Source organism: Aspergillus melleus (assembly GCF_016097325.1).
Source record: "Aspergillus melleus strain CBS 546.65 chromosome Unknown contig5, whole genome shotgun sequence".
Classification (NCBI taxonomy): domain Eukaryota; kingdom Fungi; phylum Ascomycota; class Eurotiomycetes; order Eurotiales; family Aspergillaceae; genus Aspergillus; species Aspergillus melleus.
The window spans coordinates 3,945,792-3,959,710 of record NW_025763374.1 but is presented as its reverse complement, the minus strand read 5'-3'; the positions used below and the strand labels follow the sequence as shown (position 1 = coordinate 3,959,710).

Sequence of the window (13,919 nt, the reverse complement as noted above, 5' to 3'; positions counted from 1 at the left end):
GGCTTACACTTCTTCTTGAGGAGATTTCGGTTGCTGATCCCGCCCGAACGTCGATTCAGCCCCCTCCTTCTTTCTTTTCTGCAGACGTTTGGGGTTGTTTCTCCAGCATTATTCCGGTCTAGCTTGTGCAGCCATGAGCCGATACTTGGGAGACTCGGACTGAAGGTCATCTTGGCCCTGGGGCCGGCCGTCAACCTGACTGATAAAAATGAACCCGGGCTTCTAGTCTCGGTTTCAACCCCACGGTGTCTTGTCGTCGTCGTCGCCGTCATCTTCCCTATCTTCCGCCATTCTCATCGGTTTCTTTCTCCGGGGTTGTTCTCGTCTTCATGTCGGACTCGTCCGCAGACGTTCCGCAGTACCCTCCGGGGTATATGGAAGCCAACCGAGGCAATGAGGTGATTGCAGCCACCAGCTTCATTCTGGTGCTAAGCACTATTCTTTTAGCTATGCGACTGTACGCACGCAGCCTCACTAAAGCCTCTAGAGGCTGGGACGAGTTCTTGTTGGTACCTTCGTATATGTGTGTGGTGGGGTTGTCCATCTGTCTATACCGTAAGCGTTCCCTCTCTCCGTCTTTCTACATCACTCAACCACAGTGACCCCTTCAATAAAGCCTAACCTGAAAGCCAGTGGACGTGATACACGCCGGCCTTGGTCGACACGCCGCCTCCGTCGTGGCCGAGGATCCCAACAAGATGGTCATCTTCTTAAAACTCCTCTACACCCTTTATTGGTTCTACGTGCCCTCCAACGCCATGTCCCGGATTTCCGTCGTGGCCCTATATCTGCGCATCTTTACCGGCAGGCTCTACCGCGCCATCTGCTGGATCGTCATTGTTCTTCTGCTTGGTTGCATGGTCGCCACCATAATCGCTGCGCAGCTCGAATGTTTCCCGCTCGCGTATACCTGGGACAAGTCAATTCCGGGCGGGAGATGCTTCAACCAGATGCTATGGTACGAGTTGACAAACATATCCAACGTAGTCGGCGACCTGATAATACTCGTACTGCCCATTCCGACGGTTTGGAACCTGAAGGCCTCCACGGGGAAGAAGGCTGGTATTGCGGTGGTGTTCTTGACGGGGAGCATGTACGTTTTCCTTGTCATCTCTCTACCCTAAACCTTCATAGCGCATTATATACTAACGAGGGCCCCGATACAGTGGTCTCTTCGCCTCCGGCATGCGAACTGGCATCTTCTTCCGTGACTCCCACATTATCGAAACAGATCCCCCCTGTAAGTCTGCCTTCCTCCATGTTCCCAACTCCTCCCCGGTCCCGATTCTAACAACAACTAACAACGCCAGGGGCCACGGAACCCTTCTCCTGGACCGCCGTCGAATGCGGCATGTACTTCTGTGCCGCCTGTCTGATCGGTCTGCGCCCGCTTTTCGCAAGACTGCCGCGTTGGCTCCGGGACCGTATCGTGCACTCCTCAGACCGCGGAACCACGCGTCAGGACACGCGCTTCGTGACGGGCCTCAGTTTCAAGAAAGGCCACAGCAACCGCCCGTACTCGACTCTCTCCGGCGGTCAAAACAACCCCCCGGGCCAGGCGATACAATTAAAGTCGATGAACGCGATGACGAGCACGGTCGTGTCGCCGCGCGGGAGCGGGTTCGATGACGACTCTGTGCGCAATCTAGTAGTGGATGATGGAGACATTAGGATTCAGACGCGGATCGAGGTGAAGAGTGATCGCGGCGGCTGTTAATTATCGACCTGGACTGTTTGCGTTTAGAGCATGAAGTAGCGCATATATCGATTCGTAGGTCTTCGGGTTCAGTTAGAAGGGAGTTTTCTATATAAAACGGTTTTGCGTCGGTTTCTTCCACGGGCTCGTTTGGTTTGGTGGGCTCATTTATTTGGTTGTGACGGTTCTGATACGGATTAGTCTGGATGGATGATCCATGGCTGATGAAGTGTACACATAAATGATGGTGGATAGATGGGTCCGCCCTAGTTCTGTTCCGGTTTCGACTGCTCATGGATACCCGATACTGCTGTCGCGTTTCATTCTCTGACCTACGTGTGTTGACTACTCCATCCGGGCGGAGCGTTGGATCCACATACTACGGTCACTGGAATGCTGGATGCCTCCCGAAGCAGAAGGTCAAGAACTGGTCAGGGTGTCATTCATCCCTTTCGTCCACCGCCTCGGACAGAATCGGCTGGCCCACCCAACATGAGAATAACCGAATGCATCCGAGACACCTACTGCAAATACTATCCGTCATCAAGTGAGGAGGCACGTTGCGATATAATATAACGGACGGCAGTAGGTCCTCCCCCTCAAGTCGCAAGTCGAGATCAATCTTATCCACTCTTTACGCTCGTTTATCAACTGACTTCCACCATGAGGAATAATGATCCGCTCCTCCGCATGCCCCAGATCTGTCTGGAGGCGTCGAGGAAAGCCGGCATCCTCTGGCCAGTAACCAGTGCGTCTTACGAAGATAGGAAGCGCAGTGAGGATGCCTTCAGCTCGGCCTTCCTCCGCTATCTGCAAGGGGAACATGAACTTCCATACTTTTTGAGATCTATGTGTCCGCACCCGGTAGTGGTTCCCACTGGCTTCATGGAATCATTAAAGGAGTTTCATGTCGCGCTGTCGGCTGCCTTAACGAACATCGTGCAAAGATGGGTTATCGATAAGGAGGCGGATTTGCCGTTGCGGATGCCACTGGAAAGGCATGAGGAGGATATCCTAAGGGTACAATCTTTACTTTGTTTATGGTTATTAGTCGATGCTAATATCAATTACAATCGCGCAATAGTGGATACATAAACTCTCCGAAGACAAACTGTTCCCCGCATATGAAGGCCATCAAGGGAATTGGCGACCCGACTTCCTACTTCCGGCTAACGAAGGGGACGAGTTCAAAGTCTGCGAAATTAATTCTCGGTTCCCGTCCAACGGCTTCGACTTGAACGCGCGGGTGTATAAGGCCCTAGACAGTATGGATATCAAGCCTCTTGATCTTGATGTGGCAGGAGACCCGGAACATATGATTGCCTGTCTGAAAGCCCTTTTTCATCGAGCGTGGCCTGTTCGATTTGTCCACAACGGAGAGAACAACGCGTTGGTCGAGGCCTTGATGAGAGATCTAGGCGACATGAAGCCACGGCTACTGACACCCGATGATCTACAACTTGTGGCTGACAATACTTCGCTCACTGGATATAAACTCCAGTGTGTGCGAGAGCCCACCGTGTCTGCCGACACTCAAGATGATAACATGGAAAATATTCATCAAGTAGCGCTCCGGCTTTGTTTCGACGAGTTTGCCTCACTCTCCCCCGAGATACAGCGGCAGTTGGCGTTCCATAGCAACAATGACATCCGGTCTATACTACTGACCCACGACAAGCGAATGCTAGGAATCCTACACCAGGAGCTAGACGATCTAGTTGCCAAACATCATGTCTTGACCAAAAGACAGGCTGACATACTCCGGAAACGAGTTGTCTTCACCATCATCCCTGGATCGAAGGAACTAGAGCAACTCATTGACTCCTACCATCAAGGAAAGGTATGCAAGGAAGAGTTCATTCTGAAGCCCATTCGGTCAGGTCGTGGAGAAGGAATAATTACGGGCCAAGAGCTGAGCACTTCTGAATGGGAGACGATTCTCGCCAACATGAAGAACCCAGCACTGAGCCCTGATCGGACGGTGTACATAATCCAGCCGTTTGTGAAACAGGCCGAGGGGGATATGTTCTTAGACGAGAAAGTTGGAGTCCAGCGAGTTCATCGGGTAGGCACATACCACTGCATGCATGGCGAGTTTGCGGCACTGGGGATGTGGAGAGTTGGGATCTCGACCAATCGAACCACCAATATGACCACGGGAGGTGCCTGGAAAGTGGCGAGCTTGGTGCCGAAGATGAATTAGATGAATCCATTCCGTGGGGAGGGGGGGATTGAAAATTGCTATAAATGCGTTTCCTGGTCAGATGCCAGGGACCTGCCGCTTGAGCTCATGATGCAGACGACCGATCCTGCCAGGTGGTGGCTAGGGACATATTTAAGGCGGCTGCTAGCTGCTATTAAGTACTAAATGCTATGGATCCCAAATTACCTTACCTCCGACACCACCATATGATCTACACCCACCTCATCTGCTTCTTTATTCAATGCATTTAACTCAGCCTGAACATACGGAATTCCTGTCTTCGCCCTCTCCTCGTGCATAATCTGCTCAATCTCCCCGGGGTAGTAAATCCTGTCCACACCCGCCATCTTCTCTGACCCCACGACCCGCTGATACAGGTAATCCATACGCTCCTTGAACTCCTCCAGTCCCATAAACAAATCCGGCTTGATGGCCACCAAAAAGTGTCCCACATCGGCCGGCCTCGAAGGGTCGTATGGGTTCGTGACATGGCCGGCGAAAGCAGAGCCCGACAAGACGCCCGAGAACACATCCATCATGACCGACAGCGCCGACCCCTTGGGTCCGCCCATCGGCAACATGACGCCCTCCAGCGCACGGTTTGGATCGTCGGTGGGTCTCCCTTCTCCATCGAGCGCCCAGTCTCCGGGAATTTTCTCCCCGCGTCTCGCAGCCTTATAGATCTTCCCCCTAGCGGCCACCGACGGCGCCATGTCCAGGATAAACGGCCTTTCTTTACCCGCCGGCGCACCGCACGCGATTGGCGAGACGCCCATCAGCTTTTCCTGGCCTCCCCACACAGGTAGCGCGGGCGATGAGTTGGTAAACACTAGACTCATCATACCGGCATCGAGCGCCTGCTGCACAACCCAGGCGGACATGCCGAAATGATTCGAGTGCTTGACGGAAACGAACCCGATGCCGAATTCCCGTGCCATGTCGATCGCGCGCGCCATACCTTTCTGCGCGGCCACGAAGCCGAACCCGTTGTGTGCGTCGACCTGCGCCACGACCGGCGTGACCTGCACCAGGGTGGGTTGGGCACCGGGATCTAGTACCCCCTGACGAATGCGCTCCATGTACGACGGGATGCGATTACTACCGTGGGTGTCGACGCCGCGAAGATCGGCTTGGATTAGGCAGTCGGCGATGATGGCGGCATTGTCGGCAGGCACGCCGTTGCTGGTAAGGATAGAGTGGATGAATTTCTGTGCTGAGGGGGCAGAGACATAATACTTTGGCGGGGTAGAGGAGTTCTCCATGGTGTAATGGGAAGGGGGGAAATAAGGGAGAAGAAAGCGAAAGAGAGGGGGGCATTCGAAGGATATGCTTGTTATATACCTCCCCATGCGGGCTGTCGCATCGCATCCGTCGCCCGTCGGATGGTCCCCGCGATGGGACGGGGTCGGTCCGTTGCAGGGCTCGGCTCTGGTAGGTAACTACCGGGAGAGTGCAAACAGTGCAAACAGTGCAGCGAGTGCAAATGCGTAGTGGGCCATCAGCGGCCTGAGGCCATCCCGTCGGCGAAAACCCCTCGTCCCTCCGTCCGCTGCCTCTGTGATCCGCGCCGATCTGCCCCGTGGACCAGAGAATCGACAATGGCGGACGCGGACGACAATTACGATGCCGGGGGGATGTTCGATGACCCCGAGGGCTTCTACGAGCCTGAGAAGGAGCCCACTTTCGCCGAGCACCCGATGCTGTCGGGCCAGACGGTGCGCGTGAGGCTGGTGGGGAGCCATCCTCTCTACGTATGTGGTGGCTCCGTGAATCTTGTGGGTTGGCCTCCCAGAATCGATCATACTGACGAATTCAGGGCGATCTTCTGTGGAATGCCGGTCGAACCAGTGCCTCTTACATCGAAGAACGAGCCCAGCAACTCATCGCCGGAAAGGATGTCCTCGAGATCGGCGCCGCAGCCGGCGTGCCCAGCATCGTCAGCGCCATCAAAGGCGCCCGCACGACCATCATGACCGATTATCCGGACCCCGACCTTGTCGAGAACATGCGCTTTAACGCTTCTTCTTCCGCACCCCTAATCCCCTCGGGCTCGGCCCTGCACGTCGACGGTTACAAGTGGGGGGCCTCGGTCGAGCCGTTGCAGGCATACCTTCCGGCCGGGGAGACGAGATTCGACCTCCTCATTATGGCGGACGTGGTATATAGTTATCGCGAACACGGCAACCTGATCAAGACGATGCAAATGACGCTGAAGAAGTCGAGAGAGGCGGTCGCATTGGTGATCTTCACGCCGTACGAGCCGTGGCTATTACCCAGGACGGAGACGTTCTTCCCCCTGGCGGAGCGGAGTGGATTCAAGGTGACCAAGATCTTTGAAAAGCTGATGGATAATGTGCTGTTTGAGAATGATCCTGGGGTGAGTTTGATTCGATTCCCTGCGTCGGAAGTGTGTTGCTAACTGGGACAGGATGAGAAACTTCGCAGGACTGTCTTCGGATACGAGATCAGATGGGCTGAGGATGAATTGAAATGAAAGGGAAAAGTTGATTGATAGATTGGTTGGCGTTGTGGGATCCGAGTAGACATTTTATAGTGATGACGTGAACGAATATATATAGATATATATATATAATTATATATACAGACAACATTGCCTAAGTATACCCAACGGAAAGAGTACGGGCAGAGTTGATCCATCGTTCTTCCCCCCAACTCCAAGTCACATGTGCCCCGCACTCCGCCCCGAAAAATTTCCCCATCGCAAGCAACTCCTTCGACCTCAACACCGCTTCGCACCATGCCGGTAAGCTCTCGCCCCTTCTCATGCCTTATCCCTGACTGATCGCAATATCAATCAGCTCATAATCCTAACCGGCTTCCCCTGTTCGGGCCTCACCTACCGCGCCCATCAAATCGCCTCCGGGCTCGAATCCACCCAATCCACCCTCTTCGAATCTGGCACCATCCCCGCCTCCAAGCCGCGATACAAGATCAACGTCGTCTCCACGCACGATGCATCCCATCCACGAACCGTCTACGATCATGCGCGCACCGAGAAAGAGGCCCGTGGCGTCGCGTACACCCGGGCGAAACGACTGCTTGGCAAGGACAGTTTCGTAATTCTGGATGGCATGAATTATATCAAGGGGTATCGGTATCAATTATGGTGCGAGGCCAAGGCGCTAGGGACTACATGTTGTGTGGTATGCTTATCGTTCTTCCTCCCCTCTGTCCCTTTCTCGTTGGGTCGGTGTCTTTGGTTTCATCGGAGACAGCGGCTGACTGGATCTCGCTATAGGTGCATGTCGGTACACCCGTTGACCAATGCGTCGCGAACAACGACGCACGCATACTTCGCCAGGAGCACCAGATTCAGACGGGCACAAACGAAGCCACCCAGGATGTGTCCGCGGGGACAGCGAGAGTCGCAGATGCAACCGCAACCCCAGAAACCCCAACCGCCAACTTAACAGAGCCCTACCCCGCGGAACTCCTCAATAACCTCATCTTCCGATACGAAGAACCCAGCACGCACAGTCGCTGGGATAAACCCCTCTTTACCGTGCCGTGGGGGGACGCTGAGCCCCCGATCGCGGACATCTGGAGCGCGCTAACTGGCATTCCACACCCATCTGTTTCCGAAACGCCCGACCACGAAGCATCCAGCCTCACGTCCTCATTCGCAGCGACGCACATTTCCTCCGGCGCCAGCGTAGCGGGGTCACTTGCGACGACAGCTACGCGGGCAGGCGGGCTCGGACGGCCGCGCGTAAAAGTACGACCGCACCAGGCGACCGTGCTGCCCGTGTCGACGGACTCGTCAGCCCTATATGACATGGAGAAACGGACATCGGCGATCGTATCGGCGATCCGAAACTTCACACTCTCGACGCCGTCCGCAGAAACGGCGTTAGCACAGAGCGACGAGTCAAAGGGGATTAGTATCCCGGTGGCGGAGGCGTCAACCCCGGTGTTCATCCCGGCGCATGTGGCGATTTCGGGAACCACGGATGAGTTAGCCGGCGCAGGTGGGATTCTGGCTCTGCCGCGATTGCAAAGGCTGCGGAGGCAGTGGATCTCGCTGAACCGAGCATATATCGCGGGAGGACACGCGGCGAATACGGCAATGGCGGGGGGGATAGTTTCCGGGCAAATCGGAGACGCGTTTGTGCGGTTTTTGAATGCGGAGTTTGGGGTCGAGGAAGAGTAGCCTTCGTTTCTCTGGACGATGCTGACTGCCTCCGCGCGTAACACGAAATTCATGGAAAAGAGCCCTCGACAAGCGATCGCAATGTTCGAACTGTCACATGTCGACAACCCCAAGGGATGCTCGGACAGCGGCCGGAGTATAGTATCGGTAAGGAAGGCTCTGAGTTGAAGGATAAACTACCCGGCTCACCCTCTATGCTACAGCTCAATGATAATCCCATCTCAATACAGATGGGCCACAGCAGTCGTAAGAATCGTTGTCTGGGCTCCATCACAGCACCCACAACGCTGCCTGGGAAGAGGTAGGACTCACACTTCCGGCAAAGTGGATTGCACAGCTACCTCTTTAACATACCCTGACGACATCCAACGGTTCCTCGGTATAGCGAGATGGTCGGGAGCAAGTTACTTTGAAGGGACAGCCCTCATCCTGCTATCCAGATAGCTCGGAAGAATATTACACAGCATACTACTTCTTTTCTCCACACTTCAATGACCCCAATCACCCGAATAGTATGAGTAAGAAACTAGATCTCGCTTGGGAAGAAGATACCCAAACACGACACCCAGCACGTCGAGTTCTATCGATCCAACATCTTGATCAGCCCGCGGGAAATCCTCGAGGTAGGGAATCGACCGATTTAGGTACCTAGTGAACTATCGTCGCATGGCGCGAGAATGGCCGAGACCCGGATTCGGCGGGTTTTCGCGCAGCAAGAAGAGGCAAGTAGGAATATACGGGTTTGTACAGTACTAATGCTGGAGCGCTACACCACGAAGATTGCTAAATGCACACACTGAAAAGGCGCCAAAATCCCTTCCGACTCCGCCACCGACCTTCAAGCGCCTGTCTCGATCACATGAAAGCTTTCTATATCTTTGCATGGCGCGTAGAAAGTCCTTCGAGCCGTCCGCTTGCTGCTCGATAGATTATCATGTATACAAAATATCTCCTCTATAGTCTACACTTGCTCAGCTCTCCATCGCAGCCAAGCAGCGGCAATCATCCCTTTACAAACAACTGTCGTCCACAGCGCGCCTTCCAGCCCGATCTCACTCTTCGCCCACCATCCCCCGATCACCGTTCCCAGGATTAACCCCCCAATCGCTCCTACTCGCCTGCGTCCCTCCACCTCCGACAAACCAAGCACGCCCGGCGCCGAGAACAGATCGCAATAGACACTGGTCAACACCACGCTTGTTAGACCATTCATCTTCAGCACGCGACTTGTCAGGGCCTGCCCGCTGCTCTGAAACGCCACCAGCGCCAACGGCACCGCCGTCGCCCATACTATCCCGTCCTCTTTGCTCGGCCGACGCACGCTGACGATGCTCGCTGCGATGGCCACGCAGAACATCTGCACGACGAACGACAGCGCCAGGACCCATCGTCGGCGCGCGCAGAACCGTTGATGGAATTGACCGAAGCAGAAGCTACCCGCACAGAACGACGAGATCGATATGGCAGATTTCATCCACCGGTCGCCCGTGTCAAGACCCGCGAGCCCCAGCCCCAGATACACCGTGTTTCCGGTCTGCATGCTCACAAAGGAGCCCCAAATGAAGACGGCGGAGCTGTCGAGAAGTCCCGTGATGAGGTAGCAAAAGATGAGGAGTAGGTCGGACCATTGCGTGGAGATTTCGGCGCGTAGGTGGTCGCGGATACGGGCGAGGGTGGAGGGGTGGCCGTTTGGGTCGTGGCTGAGGAGTGGCGTGGACTCGTGAGATGTGAATTGACGGGAGGACATTTTCCTTGCCCGGGGGGCACGCTGGACGGAGGGATGGAGGGAGGGTATATCCTCTGTACGGAGTAGAGAGGTGAATGGAGTCAATAATGGACCAGGGGTGCCTGACTGCCTGACTGCCTGAGGCGTGACGTCAGGCTCCACAGGTAGTAACCCTGAAGTTTCAGGCAGCAACATTCATGTGCCATTGATCGGCAGTTATGATTATAAGGTATGCTCCAGATATCTAATGATACACGAAGAAACTAACATGATCTCTATAGAATACACGGCCCCTTGAACGAGCCTCCCTGAAAACCTCATGTACACCACACACCCGGAAACAGTCGATTCAACAGCCAGATGGTTTCTCAGTCGGCTGCATGCAAAAATGGCCCTCTTTCTGACGACGGGTGTTCAGCAGCCCGCCCAGAGTGTTGGTAGTTGGCAAGCTGTGGCAGATTCCGTTGAAATCCTTCTGCGACATGGCCCCTTGCCACGCAGACTGAAAGCCGGCGCAGCCCGTGTTGTAGGCGAAGCTCACCAGGGCGCCGTACTGGTTCGCATTCAGCTCCTTGGCGTTCTCCATAGCACACACGCAGCTTTCGAACTCGGAGAGATCCTTGCTTAGGAGGTCGGCAGCCTGGGGCTCGCTGAGAGGAACGTTGATCGTGTGGCAGTCCTTTTTGGCGACGCAGTCGTGGCCGTATCCTGTAGTTGCATCCATAGGGTCAGCACACTGCAGAAACACACCACGAAACCAGCGACTCGGATACTCACCGACTGTTTTGTGGCCCTGGATCCAGTAAAAGTTGCCGCGAAAGCCCTCCAGATGGCCGATCAACTCGACGGCGGCGCGCATAATTCCGCGCTGCTGGATAGCCACAGGCAAGGCAGTGGCGAGGGCAAAGAGAGAGAAAAGAGCGGCAATCTTCATCTTGTGTAGTCCGGCTAGGATGAATTTGGTCGGTTGGTTGCGTGGTTATCGTCGTAATGAATGAATGCAGTTGGTTTGTTTCTGTGGCAGACGAGATGAAAAGCATCGCGAGAGACAAGTCTCCCACGGTCTATATATGCCATTCGACAAACGGACCCTCGACTCCTCTCAAGTTCAGCCTGTCCGCAATCGGTTGACAATTCTGATATGTCCCACAGCGCGAGAATGAGAGAATTTCCCGATCGGGAAGAGTCCCTGTTGATCGATGGAAGCCATTGCTGATCCGACGATCGCAACGGAGATCAGTGATGGTATTGTGGATGGTTTAAGACCTCGCTGCAGAAGGGATCTGCCGTAGTAGTGGATGGGTACTATTTGGATGTGCAGACCGTTCATTGTGGTGGCTTTTGGGCCCGTTAAAAGGGGGGGATGCCACCTCCTATTGTGGCTTTGCTACGGGTCAGATCATGGCGGGAACAGGAGGGCCTTGACAGAGGCTGGCTTTATTGTTTCACGAGCGAGAGAAGGGGTGGAAGGCGTTTATATGATATGAGCAGTCGATATCATACCTAGTGGACAGTTGGGGATGGTATGGCTGCGAAAGCAAAAAGGAAGCAAAGGAAAAGAGGTCGCCCAAATCCTCAACAGTCCACCGTCCACCTGGGCCATTATCTGTCAACCTCCCTCACAGATACCTCGTTGGAAAGGAAGTCCCCCCTCTTCGCGTTCTCGAACTTCTCCAGTCTCAGCCCCTGCACCTCCTCGCGCGGAGTCTCCCACACGGCGTGCCAAATGCCCTTTGCCCGAATGGCGTATTCATGCCCGGCGACTAGGGTGCCACTAGGCAGTCTGACCACTGCCTCAACGGAGCGCCCGGCAGGGATCTCCACCAGGTCGTCGGCGGACGGTGGTAATTGACGGGATATCTTGAGTTCGTCCATGGGCACGATGTCGTCGGTGGTTGTGTCGCGCACTTGGAAAACCCCGAGCACGCCGGCGCGGGGGTCCAGGGGGGTGTTCCAATTCACGATAGTCACCGGAGTCGAGGCCGCGTTGTGAATAGCGACCTGGATGGGGATGGTGGGTTGCGAGAAGGGGAGGACGAGGGGGGACAAGACCACGTCCAGAGTGGGAGGGGTGGACGAAGCCATTGTAGCTGCTAGTCCAAGAGAAGATAGCTGGAGAAGACACATGAAGTGGTGATCATTGGTTTAGGTCCTTGACCTTCTGCTGCTTGAGATAGATAGCAGACGGAGGGACGAGAGAGAACGGGGGGTTGATATGAGGTCGACGAGAAGGCCGGCATTCTCCGATGATCAATCAGACGGCATTATGCCTGGGGACTTTCAGCGGTGGCGGTCTTGGGTTGCATTCTGCAAGTGATATCAAGCTTAGCGCTGGGGGTTAATTGCTTTTAGATTAACGGCGCATGTGGCGGTGCCTTGGCCTGCAGTCTGCTGCTGCTTACCTGCCGGCGATAAGGACCGACTATATTCTTGCAGACGGAAGACCGCCGGATGAAAGCCCTGGTGGCGCTCGTAGTGGCTCTGCTTGACCTTGACTTCACCAAGCAATGCCATGATCATGGACTCTTCCATATCCTGCTACAGCGGGATTCCGCCGGGCCAAGCGTTCAGCATCGACCGAACGACCACGATCTAGATGTGAAGACCGAATCGTCACGGACACAACAGGATGCTAGCCATTATTCGACCTGTGGGCGAGAGCATGAGCAGCTCCACGCGTAAAGGAACTTCCCGGTGACCTCTATATAAACCAGGAAACTCCCTTCAACCGTCTCATTCTTGCTCTGCAACCTCATCCTCGGTCCTCCCCATCATCCTTCTCAATCGTCCTCCACAGGTTTTCCTTGTTCTTCCCAATCCAGTCACCTCGCCACGATGCGTTTCACCGTCTCTACCCTGTTGGCCCTGGTGCCCGCCCTTCTGGCTGCTCCCCTCGAGGTCCGCGACAACGCCGGGCTCGACGTGACGCTCAGCCAGGTTGGAAATACCCGTATCAAGGCTGTCGTCAAGAACGTTGGCAAGGAGGAGATCACCTTCGTGCATCTCAACTTCTTCAAGGACGCAGCTCCCGTCCAGAAGGTTGCCCTCTTCCGCAATGGTGAGCCGTCGGCCCGTCCTTAGGGCTGAATAAACGAGATTCCCATATACACACCTAATGTTAGGGCACCATGCTGACTTGTCGCAGCCACTGCGGTTGACTTCCAAGGTATCAAGCAGCGCGTCAAGTACCAGGACCTGTCGGACGATGCTCTGACCACTCTGGCTGCCGGTGCCACCTTTGAGGATGAATTCGATATCGCCGAGACTAGCGACCTCAGTGAGGGTGGCTCCCTGACCCTGAGCAGTACTGGTTTCGTGCTCTCCACCAAGGACAGCTCCGTGGATGGCTACATCCCATTCACTTCCAACGAGATCACCATCGACGTTGACGCCGCCGAGGCCGCTCTGGTGCCCAACGCTATCCCGGTCCTCGACAAGCGCACCAGGATTGCCTCGTGCTCTGGCACTCGCTCCACTGCCCTGCAGACTGCCCTGCGCAACACCGTCTCGCTGGCTAACGCTGCCGCCTCGGCCGCCTCCTCGGGCTCTTCCACTCGATTCAATGAATATTTCAAGACCACCTCCAGCACAACCCGCAGCACCGTGGCGGCTCGCTTCCGCGCCGTCGCCAGCGAGGCCGGCTCGACCTCGTCCGGCTCGACCACCTACTACTGCACCGACCCCTACGGTTACTGCAGCTCCAACGTCCTTGCCTGGACTCTGCCTTCCTCCAACATCGTCGCTAACTGCGACATCTACTACACCTACCTCACTGCCTTGACCGGTACTTGCCACGCCCAGGACCAGGCCACCACCACCCTGCACGAGTTCACTCACGCCCCGGGTGTCTACAGCCCCGGTACTGATGACTACGCCTACGGATACTCTGCCTCCACGGCTCTCAGTGCCAGTCGCGCTCTGCTGAACGCCGACACTTACGCCCTGTTCGCCAACGGTCAGTCTATCTATCCGTCTTGGACTTTGTGGAATCATACTGACTGTGTCCCTTTAGCCGTCAACCTCAACTGCTAGAGCCTGACCCCCATCGTGGTCTAGATTACAACTGACGGAGACGACGTAGGGACGAATACGGAGAGAAGTTTATCGAGCTGAACCTTTAGGC

General features: G+C 55.3%; 10 protein-coding genes across 10 annotated transcripts; 5 read left to right on the top strand and 5 right to left on the bottom strand.

Annotated features, from left to right (window-relative positions):
* Nucleotides 1-329: 329 nt before the first annotated feature.
* Nucleotides 330-1,717, top strand: LDX57_009744 (uncharacterized protein; the record flags this gene model as incomplete). The annotated part of the gene is made up of 4 exons (XM_046091479.1): nt 330-555; nt 634-1,093; nt 1,167-1,240; nt 1,311-1,717. The coding sequence occupies 4 exons, from the start codon at nt 330-332 to the stop codon at nt 1,715-1,717; spliced, it is 1,167 nt and encodes a 388-aa protein (XP_045947456.1).
* Nucleotides 1,718-2,359: 642 nt separating this feature from the next.
* Nucleotides 2,360-3,899, top strand: LDX57_009743 (uncharacterized protein; the record flags this gene model as incomplete). The annotated part of the gene is made up of 2 exons (XM_046091478.1): nt 2,360-2,716; nt 2,781-3,899. 2 exons carry the CDS (start codon nt 2,360-2,362, stop codon nt 3,897-3,899), a joined length of 1,476 nt encoding a protein of 491 aa, XP_045947455.1.
* Nucleotides 3,900-4,081: 182 nt separating this feature from the next.
* LDX57_009742 (Ldh family oxidoreductase) lies at nt 4,082-5,161 on the bottom strand (the record flags this gene model as incomplete). The annotated part of the gene is made up of 1 exon (XM_046091477.1): nt 4,082-5,161. The coding sequence occupies one exon, from the start codon at nt 5,159-5,161 to the stop codon at nt 4,082-4,084; it is 1,080 nt and encodes a 359-aa protein (XP_045947454.1).
* A 336-nt stretch (nt 5,162-5,497) lies between these two features.
* Nucleotides 5,498-6,393, top strand: efm7 (putative nicotinamide N-methyltransferase Nnt1; the record flags this gene model as incomplete). Its single annotated transcript, XM_046091476.1, has 3 exons — nt 5,498-5,650; nt 5,716-6,276; nt 6,328-6,393. 3 exons carry the CDS (start codon nt 5,498-5,500, stop codon nt 6,391-6,393), a joined length of 780 nt encoding a protein of 259 aa, XP_045947453.1.
* Nucleotides 6,394-6,657: 264 nt separating this feature from the next.
* Nucleotides 6,658-8,070, top strand: KTI12_2 (kti12, chromatin associated; the record flags this gene model as incomplete). The annotated part of the gene is made up of 3 exons (XM_046091475.1): nt 6,658-6,663; nt 6,719-7,063; nt 7,159-8,070. 3 exons carry the CDS (start codon nt 6,658-6,660, stop codon nt 8,068-8,070), a joined length of 1,263 nt encoding a protein of 420 aa, XP_045947452.1.
* Nucleotides 8,071-8,752: 682 nt separating this feature from the next.
* Nucleotides 8,753-9,889, bottom strand: LDX57_009739 (YoaK family protein). Its single transcript, XM_046091474.1, has one exon. The coding sequence runs from the start codon at nt 9,815-9,817 to the stop codon at nt 9,032-9,034; it is 786 nt and encodes a 261-aa protein (XP_045947451.1). The 5' UTR covers nt 9,818-9,889; the 3' UTR covers nt 8,753-9,031.
* A 256-nt stretch (nt 9,890-10,145) lies between these two features.
* On the bottom strand, nt 10,146-10,730 carry LDX57_009738 (lysozyme; the record flags this gene model as incomplete). The annotated part of the gene is made up of 2 exons (XM_046091473.1): nt 10,146-10,504; nt 10,574-10,730. 2 exons carry the CDS (start codon nt 10,728-10,730, stop codon nt 10,146-10,148), a joined length of 516 nt encoding a protein of 171 aa, XP_045947450.1.
* A 668-nt stretch (nt 10,731-11,398) lies between these two features.
* On the bottom strand, nt 11,399-11,881 carry LDX57_009737 (uncharacterized protein; the record flags this gene model as incomplete). The annotated part of the gene is made up of 1 exon (XM_046091472.1): nt 11,399-11,881. One exon carries the CDS (start codon nt 11,879-11,881, stop codon nt 11,399-11,401), a length of 483 nt encoding a protein of 160 aa, XP_045947449.1.
* A 240-nt stretch (nt 11,882-12,121) lies between these two features.
* On the bottom strand, nt 12,122-12,328 carry LDX57_009736 (uncharacterized protein; the record flags this gene model as incomplete). Its single annotated transcript, XM_046091471.1, has 1 exon — nt 12,122-12,328. One exon carries the CDS (start codon nt 12,326-12,328, stop codon nt 12,122-12,124), a length of 207 nt encoding a protein of 68 aa, XP_045947448.1.
* Nucleotides 12,329-12,631: 303 nt separating this feature from the next.
* LDX57_009735 (uncharacterized protein) lies at nt 12,632-13,828 on the top strand (the record flags this gene model as incomplete). The annotated part of the gene is made up of 3 exons (XM_046091470.1): nt 12,632-12,854; nt 12,942-13,751; nt 13,809-13,828. 3 exons carry the CDS (start codon nt 12,632-12,634, stop codon nt 13,826-13,828), a joined length of 1,053 nt encoding a protein of 350 aa, XP_045947447.1.
* Between the last annotated feature and the right edge of the window lie 91 nt (nt 13,829-13,919).

Bases quoted from the DNA above. Each gene is read 5' to 3' on its own strand.
- LDX57_009739 (XM_046091474.1), bottom strand. From the start codon at position 9,817: ATGTCCTCCCGTCAATTCACATCTCACGAGTCCACGCCACTCCTCAGC.